The 19,385-nt window shown below is 40.6% G+C and overlaps 1 protein-coding gene across 4 annotated transcripts in view; it reads left to right on the forward strand.

Annotated features, from left to right (window-relative positions):
• GALC (galactosylceramidase) overlaps positions 1–15,515 on the forward strand; it is a 72,437-nt gene extending 56,922 nt beyond the window's left edge. For 3 of the 4 annotated variants that reach the window (XM_028097917.2, XM_028097922.2, XM_028097932.2), the window contains 3 exons: positions 1,652–1,815; positions 3,259–3,335; positions 13,636–15,515. In XM_028097917.2, the coding sequence (XP_027953718.2) occupies positions 1,652–1,815; positions 3,259–3,335; positions 13,636–13,782 (388 nt within the window). In that variant the 3' untranslated portion in view covers positions 13,783–15,515. The other variant, XM_028097928.2, reaches the window with a different exon arrangement.
• The last annotated feature ends 3,870 nt before the right edge of the window (positions 15,516–19,385 follow it).

Genomic DNA, 19,385 nt, shown 5'->3' on the forward strand with positions numbered 1-19,385 from the left:
CTGGAAGATGAGACCACACTTTTATTGTTTCATTCACTGTCTGTGAAATCGCCTGCAAGTTCTGATGTGGGAATCTTTATTCTGGAAAGTGATGTGAAAAAAAGAGGTTAGATCTCCCACTCTGACTCTAAATAGAGTAAGTTTCTGGTGCTGACAGTTTTTACACTTCCGATGAACCAGAACAGAGGGAGGGGATGTATGGAGCAATGTCGATCCCTCATGGTTTCCTGCTGGGGACAGTCTACAGAGAGAAAAGCTCCCTCTACTTGGGAGGAGGTACAAGACAGATTGGGCTTTAGTTAACTTTGCATCTGATTTTCCTGTAAAGTAGCCCAGCTTTGATAAGATGATTCACTGTGGGTTTTCTGGATTGTTGCATGTCTGTTTTAGCTTTTTTTTTTTTCCTTCTTTTTTTATATATATATTTTTCTTTACAAAGTAAAATCTTATTGTGCAAAATTCACTGATAAGAAACTGAGAAATATAAAAGCCACATCATTCTAGGTCTATTTTCCCCCCATTTCCAAAATATATTTCTTGACAGTCTTAGTGATATTTTAGGTAAATTGCTCACTTTATTACTTGGCTTTGTGCAGGCTTTCTTTCCTGTTTGCAGTTAGAGTTTGAGTAGGAGGTATATTATTTTCAGAGGTCATGTAGGTTTGGGGATGGTTGTATCATTGCAGAAGGCATCTAGTAGCATTTATAAGAGAAGCCTGGAGCAGAGCTCACTATTAAAGTTCTAGTAGTTCCTGGTTGGCTGAATTTTCCCCCTCCTTTGATGTACCCCTGTCGATCAGTAATGACAGGCAGGGTTTTACTGTCCCTGTATGGACAGAGATGCTCCATAGGGGAAAATGGCTCTCAGAGTAGGATTCCTGGACCAGGGGCACCAGCATCACCCGGGAATTTGTTAGACAGGCAGATTCAAGAGCCCCATTCCAAACCTACTGAATCAGACACTGTGGGGTGGGGCCAACAGACTGAATTTAATAAGCCCTCCAGGTGATTTCAGTGCTGTTCAAATTTGAAAACCCCTGCTGTAGAGTCAATATAGAGTTGACTCTGTGTTTGCAGAGAAATAATTTGGGATCTTTCTTCTGGAGTTTTTTTTTTTTTTTTCTTCTGGAGTTTTTAAGTCTTGGTAGGGTTAAAGATAAAAATTAGCCCCAAAGTAGCTTATGTTCTCCTAGGGGCCCCTAGCTTTGCCTACACTGCTTCTCTTAGCTGATGGAAATTTAATAAACTTTCTTTGTTCTGAATTGAATGGATCTTTTATGTATTCCTAGGGAAAAAAAAAAGCCTTCTTTTAACATTATATTCTTAGGATGAGAAGTTGTTTTATTATAGAGAGACAGGAAACGTGTTGAGACTTAAAAACAATAAATATTATTTTCCAGTAACATTAAAAGAGGCAATGAAATGACTTAACTTCAGCCACATAAAACTTAAAACTCTCATCAATGAAGATATATATATTTTTTTCATCAGTGAAGATTCTCGAAGCCCATCCCTGCTACAAGCACAGACTTAGCAAATCACATACTCACCTCAGTTAGAAGTCTGGAAGCGTGTGGCTGTGAAGTGACACGTTTGTGCGGCATCCAGAGCAGTACAATTAAGAGCACTAACTAACAGTTTCGTTCTGCAGGTCCAATCTGACTGTAACGTGTGATGTTTACATAGAGACTCCTGAGAAGGGAGGCGTGTTCATTGCCGGAAGAGTAAACAAAGGTGGTATCTTGATTAGAGGCGCCAGAGGAGTTTTCTTCTGGATTTTTGCAAATGGAACCTACAGAGTTACAGGTGATCTAGGTAAGTGACTTCTTCTGTAGCACATGACTCGCTATGAAATATGCCACGGTGAGCTTGTCACTTACTGTGTAATGAGAGAGCTTTACCTCAGGGGGCTTGTACGTCTAACTGGGAAGAGAGTCAACACATGTAAGCAAATACCAAATGATTCAAAATTGGAGAGTTAATTAGAGAGGTAGCTGGTTAAAGGAAATGGTGCAGAGTTTTTTCAGGTAGAGCTGAGCTAGGCTGTCAGGGTAGGATTTGCATAGACTGGGGTGAGGTGGATGTATAGGGAGAGAATGGCCAGGAAACCCCATAAATAAAAAGCAAGACTACAAGAGTGTGCTAGTGTGCTTATGGAAATACACAGAGAAGGATTGGTCTGCTTTAAATGGAAATATCCTGTTTCCCAATTTAGTTAATAACTTGAAAGCAGCTTGACTTTTTTCCATTCATCTTAAACAGCTCTTGTCTTACGTAGAACAGTATTTTGTTCAGGATAGGTGCTTAGAATATGTCTGGTAGAATTCTAATTCACTTTGATGTTAGTACACCTCGCTGTGTTGAAACAGACCGTATTGGTGCTGCGCCTTCCTGATTCCTCGTCTCTTGACTTCCCCCTGCGTTTGTAAAAAACCTTATCCCCTATAGTTTGCTACTCTTTGCCTCTTCCTAAGGTGGAAAGGGCTCCACAAGTGATGAAGAAAGAGTGGGCTATAAGGACACCACCAGAGTAAGATTGCAAAATCATAGCATGACCCATCTAGAATGTTCCTCAGTAATGGTCCAGTCCAGTTGATTTTCCCAAAGGAGAGGTTAATTGAGAGGTTAATTGATTTGCCCAAAGTCTCAAAATGAGTTAGTAGCAGAACTGGAACCAGCAATTTACATCCAGGTCTTTAGCCCCCACTGTTCTTGTGTTTTAAACTGCCCACTCAACATCTTGTTCTGGTTTCTTTCAGGCATTCAAATATAATCTGTCCCCGGATTAACTCACTGTTTTCTCTCATTCTCAGTTCATGCTATTCCCATGTAACCAGTTACGCCCCCTGGAAATCTTACGGTGCCTTTGACCACCACTCCTTGTTCTTTATACCCAGTCTGCTCGAGTATAAAGCTGCCTGAACCGTAGAAGTTAACACATTATACTGTGGTTGGTTTGTAAGTTTATGTCACTGGTTCTCCTGTGAGCTCACATATAATATATGACTCAGAGTAGGATCCCAATACATGCTTGTGGAATGCATGCTTGAATGAAGAATGTTTTGTTTTGAGTCAGTGGTAGATCTGGAAATGCAGATCTTTATTTTATTATTATTATTATTATTCTTTAACGCAGATCTTTATTAAGGCTTACTTTACTACATACAAATGCTGCCTGAGAACCTCGACTGAGCTATGTGATTCTGTAATTTCAATTTTAAAAATATACCACGTTAGGATAATCTTTTTGTGTTGCAGCTGGATGGATCATATATGCTTTAGGACATGTTGACGTTACAGCAAAAACTTGGTATACACTCAGATTAATTATTAAGGTAAGTATTGCTGATCGGAATGCCTGGAGGTAAAATATTCTTGTGCCTTTCTGGCATTTTCTGTTATCAGATGAGAGGGGAAAAGTGTGATAAATACAGTAATGGAAACAGGTAGAGAATCTGCCAGGATACCAGCAAACCAGCAGACCCCAGGGTGATACTGTGTGTCAGGGTAAACCCGCGTGAGAACCACCAGCTGTTGACTTTATCACTCCGCGGTTTTTTAAAATTTTGGTTCTGTTTTTTAAACTCAGGGGTAATTGGTAGTCAATAATTGAGTGATTTTTTTCCAAGTTGGCTGAACCAAGATTATAAATTGGAGCCTATAAATTTATTTTTGGTGGCGAGAGTAACTGTCAGCGGTAAGTACAATTTTTTAGAAGTTGGTTTCCCTGAATACTTTTGTCAAAGAAGATACCAGATTAATTGTAGGATCATGGCATCTAAAAATATTTGTCAAAATCACTGGGCGATCATGAGTTATTGATGGACATGCATCCAAAGGATGCTGTGTAGAAACTTCTGTGTAATGCACTGCTGCTCTCTGGCAATAGGGTTCTTCCTAAGTTGGTTTAGGTTAGAATAGCAATTAAATATGGAAATCAGATAACTTTTTTGAATTGTTCTGTCTTACCCAACCACCCAAAATGACAATACACATTTTTCAGGCGGTAACAATATGTTTTGAGCGTCTGGTTTGGGTGCAGCGTTGTGTATTTAACTCGGCCACACTCGATGGGCCCAGCTTTGTTCCCAGTTCTTCCCTTTCATGGCAAACAGAGGTGGTCTGGGCTGGCTTTACTTGCAGGTGGAGGGGAGGGTCTTTTACGTGCCTCTTGGGGCACACATGTGCTGGTATTTGATTAGGCAGATAATTAGAAATGGAATAGCATTTTGAATTTTGACAGATCCTGCCCTATTGCTAGCCAAGCTGTATCCATTTTATAGCAGTTATAATAATATTTGATACTACCTATTTTTTTAAAAAAGATTTTATTTATTTATTTGGCAGAGAGAGACACAGCGAGAGAGGGAACACAAGCAGGGGGAGTGGTAGAGGGAGAAGCAGGCTTCCCGCCGAGCAGGGAGCCCGATGCGGGGCTTGATCGCAGGACCCTGGGATCATGACCTGAGCCGAAGGCAGACGCTTAACGACTGAGCCACCCAGGCGTCCCTTGATGCTACCTATTTTTAAGGATTGTTTTTCAAACTAATTGATATGATTTATATTTCCTTGATAATGAGGGAGCTGGCACCCCTTATGTTTATTGGTTATTTGTATTTTTCTCTCTTCTCTGAAGTTACCCGTTCATATTCTTTCCTCATTTTCTTATTGTGTTTTCTTTTTCTGATGGATTCATATGAATTTATTACATATTTTGAGTAGTGACCCGTTGTCTGTTACGTATGTCACAGATACTTTCTTCCATCCTGTCATGTGTATTTTAATTTTGCTTATGGTATGTTTCATGAATAGAAGTTTTAAATTTTGGTTCTGTCAAATATTTCACTTTTTTTATTGTTTTTATGTTTTGTTTAAGAAGAACTTCACCTTTCTCAAGGTGAGGAACATTTTTTTTTTCTCTAAACAAAGTTTAGGATTTTTTTTTTATTTTTAAATTTTATTCTGTTATGTTAGTCACCATACAATACATCATTGGTTTTTGATGTGATGTTCCACGATCCATTGTTTTTGTATAACACCCAGTGCTCCATGCAGTACGTGCCTTACTTAATACCCATCACCGGGCTAACCCATCCCCCCTCCACCCTCCCTTCTAAAACTCTGTTTGTTTCTCGGAGTCCATAGTCTCTCATGGTTTGTCTCCCCCTCCAATTTCTCCCCCTTCATTTTTCCCTTCCTTCTCCTAATGTCCTCCCTGCTATTCCTCATGTTCCACAAATAAGTGAAACCATATGATAATTGACTTTCTCTGCTTGACCAGTCCCATCCATGTTGATGTAAAAGTTGGGTATTCATCCTTTCTCATGGCTGAGTAATATTCCATTGTATATATGGACCACATCTTCTTTATCCATTCATCTGTTGAAGGGCATCTCGGCTCTTTCCACAGTTTGACTGTAGTGGACATTGCTGCTATGAACATTGGGGTGCATGTGGCCCTTCTTTTCACTACATCTATGTCTTTGGGGTAAATACCCAGGAGTGCAATTGCTGGGTCATAGGGTAGCTCTATTTTTAACTTTTTGAGGAACCTCCACACTGTTTTCCAAAGTGGCTGTACCAACTTGCATTCCCACCAACAGCGTAAGAGGGTTCCCCTTTCTCCACAACTTCTCTAACATTTGTTGTTTCTTTCCCTGTCCATTTTTGCCATTCTAACTGGTGTAAGGTGGTGGTATCTCAATGTGGTTTTGATTTGAATTTCCCTGATGGCTAATGATGATGAACATTTTTTCATGTGTCTGTTAGCCATTTGTATGTCTTCTTCAGAGAAGTGTCTTTTCAGATCTTCTGCCCACTTTTTGACTTGATTATTTGTTTTTTGGGTGTTGAGTTTGAGAAGTTCTTTCTAGATCTTGGATACCAGCCCTTTATCTGTAGTGTCATTTGCAAATATCTTCTCCCATTCTGTGGGTTGCCTCTTTGTTTTGTTGACTGTTTCCTTTGCTGTGCAGAAGCTTTTTATCTTGATGAAGTCCCAAAAGTTCATTTCTGCTTTGGTTCACTAGCTTTTGGAGAAGAAGTTGCTGTGGGTGATGTCAAAGAGGTTACTGCCTATGTTCTCCTCTAGGATTTTGATGGATTACTGTCTCACATTGAGGTCTTTCATCCACTTTGAGTTTATCTTTGTGAGTGGTGTTAGAGAATGGTCGAGTTTCATTCTTCTGCATGTGGCTGTCCAATTTTCCCAGCACCATTTATTGAAGAGACTGTCTTTTCTCCATTGCATGTTTTTTCCTGCTTTGTCAGAGATTGTTTGACCATAGAGTTGAGGGTCCATATCTGGGTTCTCTATTCTGTTCCATTGGTCTATGTGTCTGTTTTTGTGTCAGTACCATGCTGTCTTGGTGATCACAGCTTTGTAATATAGCTTGAAATCAGGCAACATGATGCCCCCAGCTTTGTTTTTCTTTTTCAACATTTCCTTGGTGATTCGGGGTCTTTTATGATTCCATACAAATTTTAGGATTGTTTGTTCCAGCACTTTGAAAAATGTCATTGGAATTTTGATCGGGATGGCATTGAAGGTATAGATTGCTCTGGGTAGCATAGACATTTTAACAATGTTTATTCTTCCAATCCATGAGCATGGAATATTTTTCCATCTTTTTGTGTCTTCTTCAATTTCTTTCATGAGTGTTCTGTAGTTCCTAGAGTATAGATCCTTTACCTCTTTGGTTAGGTTTATTCTGAGATACCTTATGGTTTTTGGTGCTATTGTAAATGGAATCATTTCTCTAATTTCTCTTTCTATAGTTGCGTTGTTAGTGTATAAGAAAGCAACTGATTTCTGTGCATTGATTTTGTATCCTGCCACATTACTAAATTGCTGTATGAGTTCTAGTAATTTGGGGGTGGAGTCTTTTGGGTTTTCCACATAAAGTATCATGTCGTCCGCGAAAAGAGAGAGTTTGACTTCTTTTTTGCCAATTTGAATACCTTTTATTTCTTTTTGTTGTCTGATTGCTGTTGCTAGGACTTCTAGTACGATGTTGAACAATAGTGGCAAGAGTGGGCATCCTTGACGTGTCCCTGATCTGAAGGGAAAGGCTCTCAGCTTTTCCCCGTTGAGGATATTTGCTGTGGGTTTTTCATAGATGGATTTATGAACTTGGGGAATGTTCCCTCTATCCCTATACTCTGAACAGAGTTTTAATCAGGAAAGGATGTTGTATTTTGTCAAATGCGTTTTCTGCATCAATTGAGAGGACCCTATGGTTCTTCTCCCTCCTCTTATTAACGTGTTCTATCACATTGATTGATTTGCGAATGTTGAACCACGCTTGCATCCTGGGGATAAATCCCACTTGGTCGTGGTGGATGATCCTTTTAATGTATTGTTGGATCCTATTAGCTAGGATTTTGTTGAGGATTTTGGAATCCATATTCATCAGGGATATCGGTCTGAAATTCTCCTTTTTGTTGGGGTCTTTGCCTGGTTTGGGGATTAAGGTAATGCTGGCCTCATAGAATGAGTTTGGAAGTTTTCCTTCTGTTTCTATTTTTTGAAACAGCTTCAGTAGAATAGGTATTATTTCTTCTTTGAATGTTTGGTAGAATTCCCCAGGGAATCCATCAGGCCCTGGACTCTTGTCTTTTGGGAGGTTTTGGATCACTGCTTCAATCTCGTTACTGGTTATTGGCCTATTCAGGTTGTCGATTTCTTCCTGTTTCAGTCTTGGCAGCTTATAGGTTTCCAGGAAGGCCTCCATTCATCCAGATTGCTTAGTTTATTGGCATATAGTTGTTGATAATAATTTCTCATAATTGTTTCTATTTCCTTGGTGTTAGTCGTGATCTCTTCCCTTTCATTCATAATTTTATTAATTTGGGTCCTTTCTCTTTTCTTTTGGATAAGTCTGGCCAGTGGTTTATCGATCTTATTAATTCTTTCAAAGAACCAACTTCTAGTTTTGTTTGATCTGATCTACTGTGTTTCTGGTTTCTAATTCATTGATCTCTGCTTTAATTTTAATTATTTCTCTTCTAATGCATGGCTTAGGCATCGTTTGTTGCTTTTTCTCCAGTTCTTTAAGGTGTAGAGTTAGTTGGTGAATTTGTGATTTTTCTGTTTTTTTTTGAGTGAGGCTTGGATGGCTATGTATTTCCCCCTTAGGACTGCCTTTGCAGTATCCCATAGGTTTTGGATCGATGTGTTTTCGTTCTCATTGATTTCCATGAATTGTTTAAGTTCTTCTTTGATTTCCTGGTTGACCCAAACATTATTGAGCAGAGTGGTCTTTAGCTTCCAAGTGTTTGAATTTCTGCCAAATTTTTTCTTGTGATTGAGTTCCAGTTTTAAAGCATTGTGGTCTGAGAATATGCAAGGAATAATCTCAATCTTTTGGTATCGGTTGAGACCTGATTTGTGACCCAGTATGTCGTCTATTCTGGAGAAAGTTCCATGTGTGCCCGAGAAGAATGAGTATTCTGTTGTTTTAGGGTGGAATATTCTGTAAATATCTATGAGGTCCATCTGATCCAGTGTATCATTCAAAGCTGTTTCCTTGTTGATTTTATGCTTAGATGATCTGTCCATTGCTGAGAGTGGAATATTGAGGTCTCCTACAATTAATGTATTGTTATCAATATGACTCTTTATTTTGGTTAACAGTTGGCTTATGTAGATGGCTGCTCCCATGTTGGGGGCATAGATATTTACAATTGTTAGATCTTCTTGTTGGATAGACCCTTTAAGAATGATATAGTATCCTTCTGTGTCTCTAATTACAGACTTTAGTTTAAAATCTAATTTGTCTGATATAAGAATTGCTACCCCAGCTTTCTTTTGAGGTCCGCTGGCATGGAAGATGGATTTCATCCCTTCACTTTCAGTCTGGATGTATCTTTAGGTTCAAAATGAGTCTCTTGTAGGTAGCATATGGATGGGTCCTGTCTTTTTATCCAATCTGCAACCCTGTGCCGTTTTATGGGAGCATTTAGGCCATTCACGTTGAAAGTGATTATTGAAAAATATGAATTAATTGTCATCATGTTGTCTGTGAAGACGTTGTTTTTATAGATTGTCCCTGTAAATTTCTGTTGTATATCACTCTTGGGGTCTTTCTCCTTTTATAGAACTCCCCTTAATATTTCTTGCAGGGCTGGCTTAGTGGTTACATATTCTTTCAGTTTCTGCTGGTCGTGGAAGCTCTGCATCTCTCCATCCATTCTAAATGAAAGCCTTGCCAGATAAGGTATTCTTGGCTGCATGAATACATATTCAGGTATGAATATGTCTTTCCAGGACTCTCTGGCTTGCCAGGTCTCTGTGGATAGGTCTGATGTTATTCTGATGTTCCTCCCTCTGTACGTAAGTAATCTCTTCCCCTGAACTGCCCTTAAGATGGTTTCCTTGGTTCTAAGATTTGCAAGTTTTACTATTACGTGCCGGTGTTGGCCTGTTTTCCTTGATCTTGGGAGGGGTCCTCTCTGCCTCTAGGACGCGAATGTTTGTTTCATTCCCCAGATTAGGGAAGTTCTCAGCTATGATTTGCTCAAATACATCTTCTAGTCCTCTCTCTCTCTCCACTCCCTCCAGGATTCCAATTATTCTGACATTGGAACGCTTCATGGTGTCACTTATTTCTCTGATTCTATTTTCATGGATTATGAGTTGTTTTTCCCTGGCCTCCTCTTTTCCCTTTTTATCTATTATATTGTCTTCCAGGTCGCTTATTCGTTCTTCTGCCTCAGTACCCTAGCTGTTAGATTATCTAGATTGGATTGGATCTCATTGATAGCATTTTTAAGTTCTGCCAATTCAGCTTTCATTTCTGCCCTTAGAGACTCTATGTTGCCATTAATCGATTTCTCCTTTCTAGCCATTGTCTTCACAATTGCTACCCTCAATTCCATCTCGGACATCTTGGTTATATCTGCATCCATTTGTAAATCTGCAGCATAAGTCATAATCTCTGAGTCTTTTCTATTTTGGGGGCTCCTCCTCCTAGTCATTCTGTTGATGGGTGTTTGAGGGAATGTATAGAGTCCAAATCATTGACCAGAACCCAAGCAAGATGCACCTGTTTTCTAGGGACCATAGGGCTGCTGGCCTCTCATTCTACCAGCCTGTGTTCTGGGGGGAGGGGCCTGCCATGCTGTTACTCAGGCAACCCTGTTTGGGCGGAGTTGCCCTGCCCCCTGTGGCGGGGGATGGGCTCAGCGGGAATCAGTTTTTGGGGCTTTTGTTCTCTGGAGGCTTTCCCTGTTGGCTTTCTACATCTCTTCTGCGAGTCCCAGCAGAAGAGACCGATTCCAACCCTCTGCCTCCGAGCAGAGAGACCGCAGTCTGTTCTTCATTGAGCTCTCCGGGCCACACTGTCTCCGTTTCTGTCCGTGCTGCTATAAACTGCAGCGGCCTGGGTTTGTGCGCCCCTCCGCAGCGCTCCCAGTCCTGCCTGCAGGTCGGAGCTCGCCTCTGCCCTTTGTGCTTCTAAAACTGCCAGCCGCCTGCAGATCGCACGCGCCACCCCGCCGCGCCGGGTTTCCGCCCTGGGGGCTGCTCCTTTTCCTGCCGCTACCAGTCTATGAGTCTGTGCCCCGTCCCCAGCGCGAGGCTGTCGCTCACCAGCGGTGTAAGATCCCCACGGCCAGGCACCCTCCCACTGCCGTTTGTCCTCCGATATCTGCCTGCAGAATCACGGCTCCCCGCTTCCTACCTCAAAACCAACTGCCTGCGATATTCTGTTTGTAGAGATCCAGATCTTCTTACATCTCAGGCTGGTTTCGTGGGTGCTCACAGTGGTCTGGTAGATATCCAGCTCAATTCCGGGGACCAGTTGAAATAGGGTCCCCTACTCCCGGATTTTTTTATGTTAAAGTCTTTTTTTATTTTTATTTTTTTTTAAGATTTTATTTATTTATTTGACAGAGAGATAGAGAGCACAAGTAGGCAGAGTGGCAGGCAGAGGGAGAGGGAGAAGTAGGCTCTCCGCCGAGCAGGGAGCCCGATGCGGGGCTCGATCCCAGGACCCTGGGATCATGACCTGAGCTGAAGGCAGATGCTTAATCGACTGAGCCACCCAAGCGCCCCTGAAGTCTTTTTTTTTTTAAGATTTTATTTATTTTGGGGGGAGGGGCAGAGGCAGAGGGAGAGAGAGAATCCCAGACTCCCCACTGAGCACGGAGCCCCACATGGGGCTAGATCCCAGCTGAGATCATGACCTAAGCTGAAATCAAGAGTCAGACGCCTAACCGACTGAGCCACCCAGGTGCCCCCATGTTGAAGTTTTTAATACATCTGGAATTTACTTGTGAATCATAAGGGGGAAGAGCCCAGTATAATTTTTTTTAAACAAATGGATAGCCATCATCATTTATTACATAGACTGTCCTTTTGCCTATGATTTAAAGGCCACCTTTTTGATGTAACAAATCATCACATGTGCATAGGTTATTTCGGAACTTTGTTCTTTATATTGCTTTGTCTTTTATCATCCAGCCTCACACTTTAATGTGTGTTGACTTTCCAAAATCTTTGATTACATAGCTTACTCCCTTACTTCCTTCAGGTTCTTTCCTGACCACCTTGTATAAAACAGCCCCCATCTTCCTTTCTGTCCCTCTTCCCTTAGGGAATGAAGTGAGCATTGTTAGCAGTAGGGTTTTTTTTTTTTTTTAAAGATTTTATTTATTTATTTGACAGAGACAGAGCGAGAGAGGGAACAGAAGCGGGGGGAGTGGGAGAGGGAGAAGCAGGCTTCCCGCCGAGCAGGGAGCCCGATGCGGGGCTCGACCCCAGAACCCTGGGATCATGACCTGAGCGGAAGGCAGACGCCTAACGACTGAGCCACCCAGGCGCCCCAGCAGTAGGGATGTTTGAACCAGGCAGACCTGTGTGCATACTTCCTTGCTGACACCTGCTAACTTCCTGCAAGTTAGTCACCTCTTTGAGCTTCTGTTTCCTTATCTGTAAAATGGGGATAACTTCTGTAAGGTTGTTTTAGGGTTAAATGTTTTTATTCTTTCATTCAATACATGTCTATTAAGCACCTTGTATGTATACTTGACTAGGTGCTAGGGATGCAGCAGTGAACAAGACACACAAGGTTCCTGCTCTCCTAGAGCCTATATTCTTCTAGGACACAGGTTGGCAAAGTCTTTATTTTAGGCTTTGTGAGCCATCTGGTCTGTGCAACTTTGCTCAACTCTGCTTGTGTCACAAGAAAGGAACTACAGACGGTGGATAAATGAATGTGTGTGGCTGTGATTCCAATAACATTTTATTTGTAAAAATAGGTGGCTGGCCTGTGGGCCATAGATGGCTGCCTCCTGTTCTAAGACAGTAAAAAAACCCATCAGTCAATCAAATTGCGAAGAAAAACATGGGACAATGAGATAAAGTAGCTCCCCTGTCCGGATTCTCTAGGTGGAGAGACCAGGGGAAGGACTCTTGAAGTTGGTGCTCTTTGAGCTGAGATGTGCCTGGTGGGAGGAGTACTGAGCAGAGGACGCTGCTGGTGACTGGCCTGGTGTGAGGAGCAGCCTGGAGGGCGCTGCCAGCAGGCGGGCATGGGGAGGGGATGAAGTGCAGGTAGGCTGTGTGGCTGAGTATTGGCTCAGTGTTAATAGTCCCTGTTGGCCACTTTGAGGGCTGCAGAGAACTGCGCACATATATGGCAGTGGGAACGTGAGTTCCCTGAATGTGGAGTTGGACAACTAAGATTCAGGTTCTAGCTCTGCTGGTGAATCTCTGATTTTGACTTTTATTCTCACATCTCCGTATCTCCCTCCATAAGATGAAAGAATGAAATTAAGGCCCATTGCATTGTAATTCTGTGACTTAAAAACAGATTTTATTTTGGTCCTTAGCCTAGTGCTTTGGATCTTTAGCTCTTTACCCTTTGAAATTAGCTACTTTTAAATGTTTAGCTGCAATTGATATGCTGTGAATATATGCTCATATACATGCTATAATAATGATAATAAGAGCTAGTGTTTATTATCCGCTGTATGCTGGGCACTTGGCTCTGCAGGAATGGCAGCTGTCTGAAGAAATTATTTTTATCTTTCTCTGTCAATGACCAGTAAGTCATTTCTGTAGATATTTTCCCTTCTTACCCCCTGATCTCCCCCCACCCCAATCATCAGTTTGACTGATGGTCACTATTTTTCTAACCTAAGGGTGGGCTCTTCATGTAACTTTGAAGTGATATTCTGCACATGGGGACAAAAAGGACTTCAGTAAATGGATGCTCTGGCTCCAGGAGCCACGTCCAAAGAGCTGGTGGCTGTTAGACAACGTGTGTGCACGCAAGTACTTGTAAATTACAAATGTTTGTTTATTTTAGTGGGCTTTTGTCTAAAACTTTATGATGCTATGGAAAGTTTTAACATTTCTGTTGGTTTTACAGCATCTTGGTGGGGTACAAGGAAATCCTGAGGTCTTCCTTGTGCCTTGAAAACTTTTTACATACGTAGATAAGAATTTCCTCTGAGAGAATTTTTCCTGTGTTTCCAACTTTTGCTTAGACTGTGGAATTGTGCTTTGCCATGGTCTGAAGCGAGAAGGGTGTTTGCTCCACTGACTAGAGTGGCCGTACGTATTAAGAAACAGACCTCAGAGAATCATTTTTATACGTCTTCAAGGGGGTGCTTTTATCTTTCCTCCAGGGCCGGTTCTCCTCTGGCATGCTGAATGGCAGGTATGTCTGGATGAATATCCCTGTGAGTTTCCCGAAGAATGGCTGGGCCGCCATTGGAACTCACTCCTTTGAATTTGCACAGTTTGACAACTTTCATGTGGAAGCCACAAGCTAATATTCACGGAGCACCATAGAACCACTCTGGATTTTCTTTCTTTCTGGTTTTGGTTGAGAGCCAGTTCTTTTGATGGATCAATATATGAGCCTCTTGGAGGCTAACAATAGTGAAGAATAAATGGGGAGAGAAATACATGTTTGCTTGATCTTCTGGAAGATATTTTTAGAACTAATGCCCAGGGAAACCAATGAATCTTGAACATGACCTGATATGTCCCCTAAAATTCAAGCTGTGCAGCGGTCCTCTTGTGAGGCATGGTTTGGGTGGTTCACACCTCGAAGCCTTGGCGTTGATGCTGAGGTGGCTTTCTCCATCGCACACGCAAGGGATCGTGTGGACGGCAGTAACCCAATCATCACAGAGACCGACTGTGTGTCTGAGTGAGCGGATGGCCTGGTCCGGAGGTCACACCACACCGTAGGGAGCTGAAGAACACTGGAAGTGCTGCTTTTTGAAAACCACTTCAACACATTAATCTTAACACTCTAAAGAGTATTTTGTCTTTTCCTTTTTACGATGATGCTTTTGAATTATAGATATGATGAGTGGATGATTGCAAAAATGCCTCACTAATAAACTACCTCTAAAGCTAGTCCTGTAGTAATCAATATGAGCAGATTAATTGGGTTATCTGCAGTTATTAATTCTTTTAAATCCGACCTTTAGTCTTGTAACCCTTAAGACCCTCTGAACATTTCCCCAGGTGGCTGGAAGGAGGAAGAAAATCCCACATAGCCAGTGCTTTCCGTGGGTCTACAGATGAAGCTGGAGCAATTTTCTTGTGTGTCATGTCATGGTGCCTCTTGTGGCCTTCTTGTGTGCCGCTGGTCATGGACTAACACAGCTAATGCGTTCTCTTATCTTTGTGCGTGGAAGAAGGGGCACGCTAAGCTTCTGCTAGTTCATAGAATTGGATCATCCTTTAATATTCGGTATGATTAGATGCATTTATTTCATGAAAGTACAAATGTGTTTATATTTGAGTGTGGGGAGCGTATTTCTCATGCAGTATAATTTATATCTAAGCATTAGTGGACCTCCTAGAAACAACTCCATTGTTTATGTCGATAAAGTAAATTCTGGAATTTTCTAAAATGAAAGTTCAAAACTTCACTGGACTAATGCTAGAATTTTGGTATTTGTAATGGTTTAACATAGGCTAAACTGAATGAAGTTTTGTATTTCTATTAAAGACAAAAAGCTCAATATTAGAATACATCAGATTATAGAGAAAAATTTTTAATTAAAACCAAATCTAAGTGATTTCCACTTCAGGTCTCTACAGATTTTTTAAGTTAGCTTTATTGTATAATTTACATACAATAAAATGTTCCCATTTTAAGTATACAGTTAAATGAGTCTTGATAAGTGGATACACCCACAAAACCAACACCCCAACCAAGCTATGGAACATTTCCATTACCCCAGAAAGTTCTTGTGTTGCACCTGTGCAATAATATCTTCTCACCTGCCCCCATCTCAGATTTCTGTTGCTCCTGATAAGTTTTCATTGTTCTAAAACATTATAGAAGTGGCATCATACACTGTGTACTCTTTTGTGAATGGTTTCTTTCATTCAGCATAATGCTTTTGAGATTTGTCTATGTTGCTATGTATATCAATGGTTTGCTCCTTATTTCAAAGAATATTCCGATTAAACCACAATTTGTCATCCTCTTCCCTCACTTTTTGGAATTACAAATAAATCTGTTACGAACATTTGTGTACAAGTCTTTGTGTGGACATATGTTATTTCTTATTTCTTTTTTTAAAAGATTTATTTATTTTAGAGAGAGCAGGGGAAGGAACAGAGGGAGAGCAAAAGAGAGAATTTCAAGCAGACTCCCCGCTGAGTCTGGAGCCTGACTCAGGGCTCGATCTCACGACCCCAGTATCATGACCTGAACTGAAATCAGGAGTCAGACACTTAACCAACTGCACCACCTAGGTGTCCCTGTTTTCATTTAATACCAAAGAGTGAAACTGCTGGCTCTTTTGGGAAGTGTATGTATAAAGTGTATAACTTCATAAGAAACTGCCAAACTGTTTTCCAAAATGATTGTATGATTTTACAATCCGATCAGAAGTGTTTGAGAGTTCCAGTTGCTCCACATTCTTTTCAATGCTTTATATTATTATTCTTTCTAATTTTAGGTGTGTGGGTGTGTAGTAGGCACATGAGATGTTGAGCATCTTTTCATGGGCTTAGTCATTACTCATGTATTTTGTGAAATGTCTATTCAGATCTTTTGCTCATTTAAAAAATTGGCTTTTCTGTCTTATTGAGTTGTAAGAGCTTTTTATATATTTCAGATTCAGTTTTTAAAGAGATTTTGTTTATTTATTTGAAAGAGAACACATGAGTAAGGGGGAGGGGAGAAGAAGAGGTAAAGAATCCCAAGCATACTCTGTGCTGAGTATGGAGTCCAATGCGGGGCTCGATGTCATGACCCTGAAATCATGACCTGAGCCGATACCAAGAGTCAGAGGCTTAACTTACTGAGCCACCTGGGCACCCCTAGATGAAATTTTTTAAATCAGAGAGATGTTTTATAAATAGTTTTCTCCAAGTCTGTATCTTTTCAAGAATACAAAATTTTAATTTGGAAGCGCATTTCATATTTTTTTCCTTTTATAAAAGTAAGTTTTTTTTTGGTGTCCTAAGAAATCTTTGTCTATCCCAAATTCACAAGGATCTCATTCTTTGTTTTCTTCTAGAAGTGTTATATTTTAGCTTTTATATTCAGGTCTGTGAACCATTTTGCATTACTTTTTGTATATGCTGAGAGGTGAGGTTTGAGGTTCATTTTTTTTTCTTGTATGGATATTCAGTTTTTTTTTGAGTGTCATTTGTTGAAAACACCATCCTTTGTCAAAAATCAATTAGACTATCTATGTGTACATCCAGAAGTAAACACTGTATTTTATTCTATTGACTTAATGTTTATCCTTAGCCAAATACCACACTGTCTTTATTTCTGTAGCTTTATAGTCAATGTTGAACTCAGTTTAAATCCTCTCAACTTGTTCTTCAAAATTGTTTTGGCTAATATAGGTAAACATAAAGTTTCCGTATAAATTTTAGACTCACCTTACATATTCCTGCAAAGAGCTTCTAGAATTTTTATTTGGGATTACATTAAAATTACAGTTCAATTTGGAGAGAAGGGATTTCTTACTTGTATCGACCCTTCAATCCATGAACATGCTCCACCTCCACATTTTTAGGCTTTCCATACTTTTAGCCATTTCTGTAGTTTTCTGTAGAGACCAGGTTTTGCATGTATTTTAAATTTATCATTAAATATTTTATGGTTTTTTTAATGCTGTTGTACATGGTATTTTTTTAAATTTCCTTTTTCAATTATTTGTTGCACATACATTGAAATATAGTTGCTTTTCTTCTGTTGACCTGTAAATACCACTGCTTCTCCCAGCCTTCCTGGGACAGGTGCATCACTGAGTGTACCAAATACTTCTAGCGGCCACACACCACTAGAGCAAGGAGGAGGCGCATGCTGGGACAAGGATGGCACGTTCCTCTCTCCTGCAAGGCCCCTGCAGTACCTCTATGCTACCCGGCAAAAGAGAAGTTATCACAGTATCACAGAGCAGGTCAAAATAGGGATTGGGGCTGGGAAACCGTAACAGAAGCAGCGCGGTTCCAATTTCTACATTTCTTTTTCTTTTTTTTAAATTTAATTTTATTATGTTAATCACCATATATTACATCATTAGTTTTTGATGTAGTGTCCAATTTCTACATTTCTTGTGTTAGTTTTGGCCATTTGTGTCTTTCAAGGAATTTGTCCATTTCACATAAATTGCCTAATTTATTGGCATAAACTTTTTTGTAATATTTCCTTATTTTATTGTCTATGTTTCTAATATGGCCAATTTGTGCTTTCTCTCTTTTCATCTTTATTAGTAAGAGTTTTGTCAATTTTATCTTTCAAAGAACCAGCTTTCGGTTTCTTAAATTTTTTTTTCCTATTTCTTTGTTTTTTGTTTCATTGACTGCTGCTTGTACAGCCATTTACTTTGGGTTTCATTTGCTCATTTTCTAGCTTCTTAAGATGTAAGCTTAGATGTTTGGGTTGCGATTTTTTTTTAAATATAGACAAACAACACTGCAAAGTTTTGTGTAAAATACCGAGCAGCATCTCACGTATTTTGATATGTCATGATGTCTCTTTTTTATTCAGTTGAAAATGTTTCCTAATATCCTTTTTATTTTTGACATTTATGCTAATTAGAAGTGTTCCATTTACAAATACTTGAGGATTTTCCAGATTTTATTTTGTTGTTGTTATTGATACTTAATTCTGTTGTGATCAAAGGATACACTCTGCTGGATTTCAATGATTTTAAATGTATCTAAGCTTGTTTAGATGGGTTTAGATGATCCAATTTATCTTAGTGTACCCTTCAAAAGAGTACACATTGTGCAGTGATTGGCTGTAATACAAATATTAATTAAGTTATGTTGGCTGATTGTGTTGTTAAAGAATTCTATGTGTTTACTGATATTCTGTCTACTGGTTCTATCAATTACTGAGAGAGGAGCATTGAAGTCTCCAGATACAATTGCGTGTTTTTTCTTTCTCCTTCAGCTTTGACAGCTGGACTCTTCTGGGGCTTTTAGAGCTTTGCTAGGGGCCATCTGGGTGGCTCAGTCGGTTGGGCATCTGCCTTCGGCTCAGGTCATGATCCCGGGGTCCTGGAATCGAGTCCCGCATCGGGCTCCCTGCTCATCGGGGAGTCGGCTTCTTCCTCTGCTCCTCCTTCCCCTCCCCCTCCGACTTGTTCTTTCTCTCTCTTCACACAAAAATAAATAAATAAAAATACTTTAGAGCTTTGCTAGGGCACGAGGGTGCTAGAGCACTCCTCCAGGTGTAGTATGGCCCTATTCCCAAGGCAGGGAATTCTCTTGGGGTGAAATGAACACTCTCCACTAGAGTTGTTCCGATCTTGACCATCCCCCAGCCCTGTGAGAATCCTGATAGTTGTACAGCTAACGGGACCCCGGTAACTGTTCTTTCCGCATGTATCCTTTGCCTAGCTCACGGGGTGTCGAGCTATGAATACACCAAGGGAGCCCTCTGCCAACGTCTGGACCTCTTTTTCTGCAGAGCTTCCTTCTCTCTGGTGCTCTGCATTGTGTGTCTCAGCCTCCTCGAACTCGGATTTTATCTTCACAGCTCCACAAGCCCACGTTCCGTATTTACCCCTGTGTACTGGAATCTAGTAGATGCCTCCAGACAGAAATTGGGGGTCACGGGGTTCATCTCTTTTGTTTCCCTTCTTGCAAGGATCACAGCCCTGGGCTGCCTGTTGTCTAACTCCCTGAAACAGTTTCTTAGAGAGGAAGGGCCGATCCAGTTCCAGTTGTTATTCTCTCGTGGCTGGAGATGGAGCTCTCAACCCATTCAATTTAATATTTAGTCTTCATGGACCTTTTCCAAAATCCTTTAACACGAATACTTTGAGCCCTATCCCGTTATGACTTTGATGCTGTTTCATGTGGAATCTTGCTCTTCTCAAGCAGCTTGTAGCTCTTGGGGTATGAAGAATGTATCTCATGCTTCTATATTCCCTCT

The sequence above is a fragment of the Eumetopias jubatus genome, unplaced genomic scaffold (assembly GCF_037043125.1).
Source record: "Eumetopias jubatus isolate StellerSeaLion01/CBP00866 unplaced genomic scaffold, mEumJub1_p1.0 scaffold_7, whole genome shotgun sequence".
NCBI lineage: Eukaryota > Metazoa > Chordata > Mammalia > Carnivora > Otariidae > Eumetopias > Eumetopias jubatus.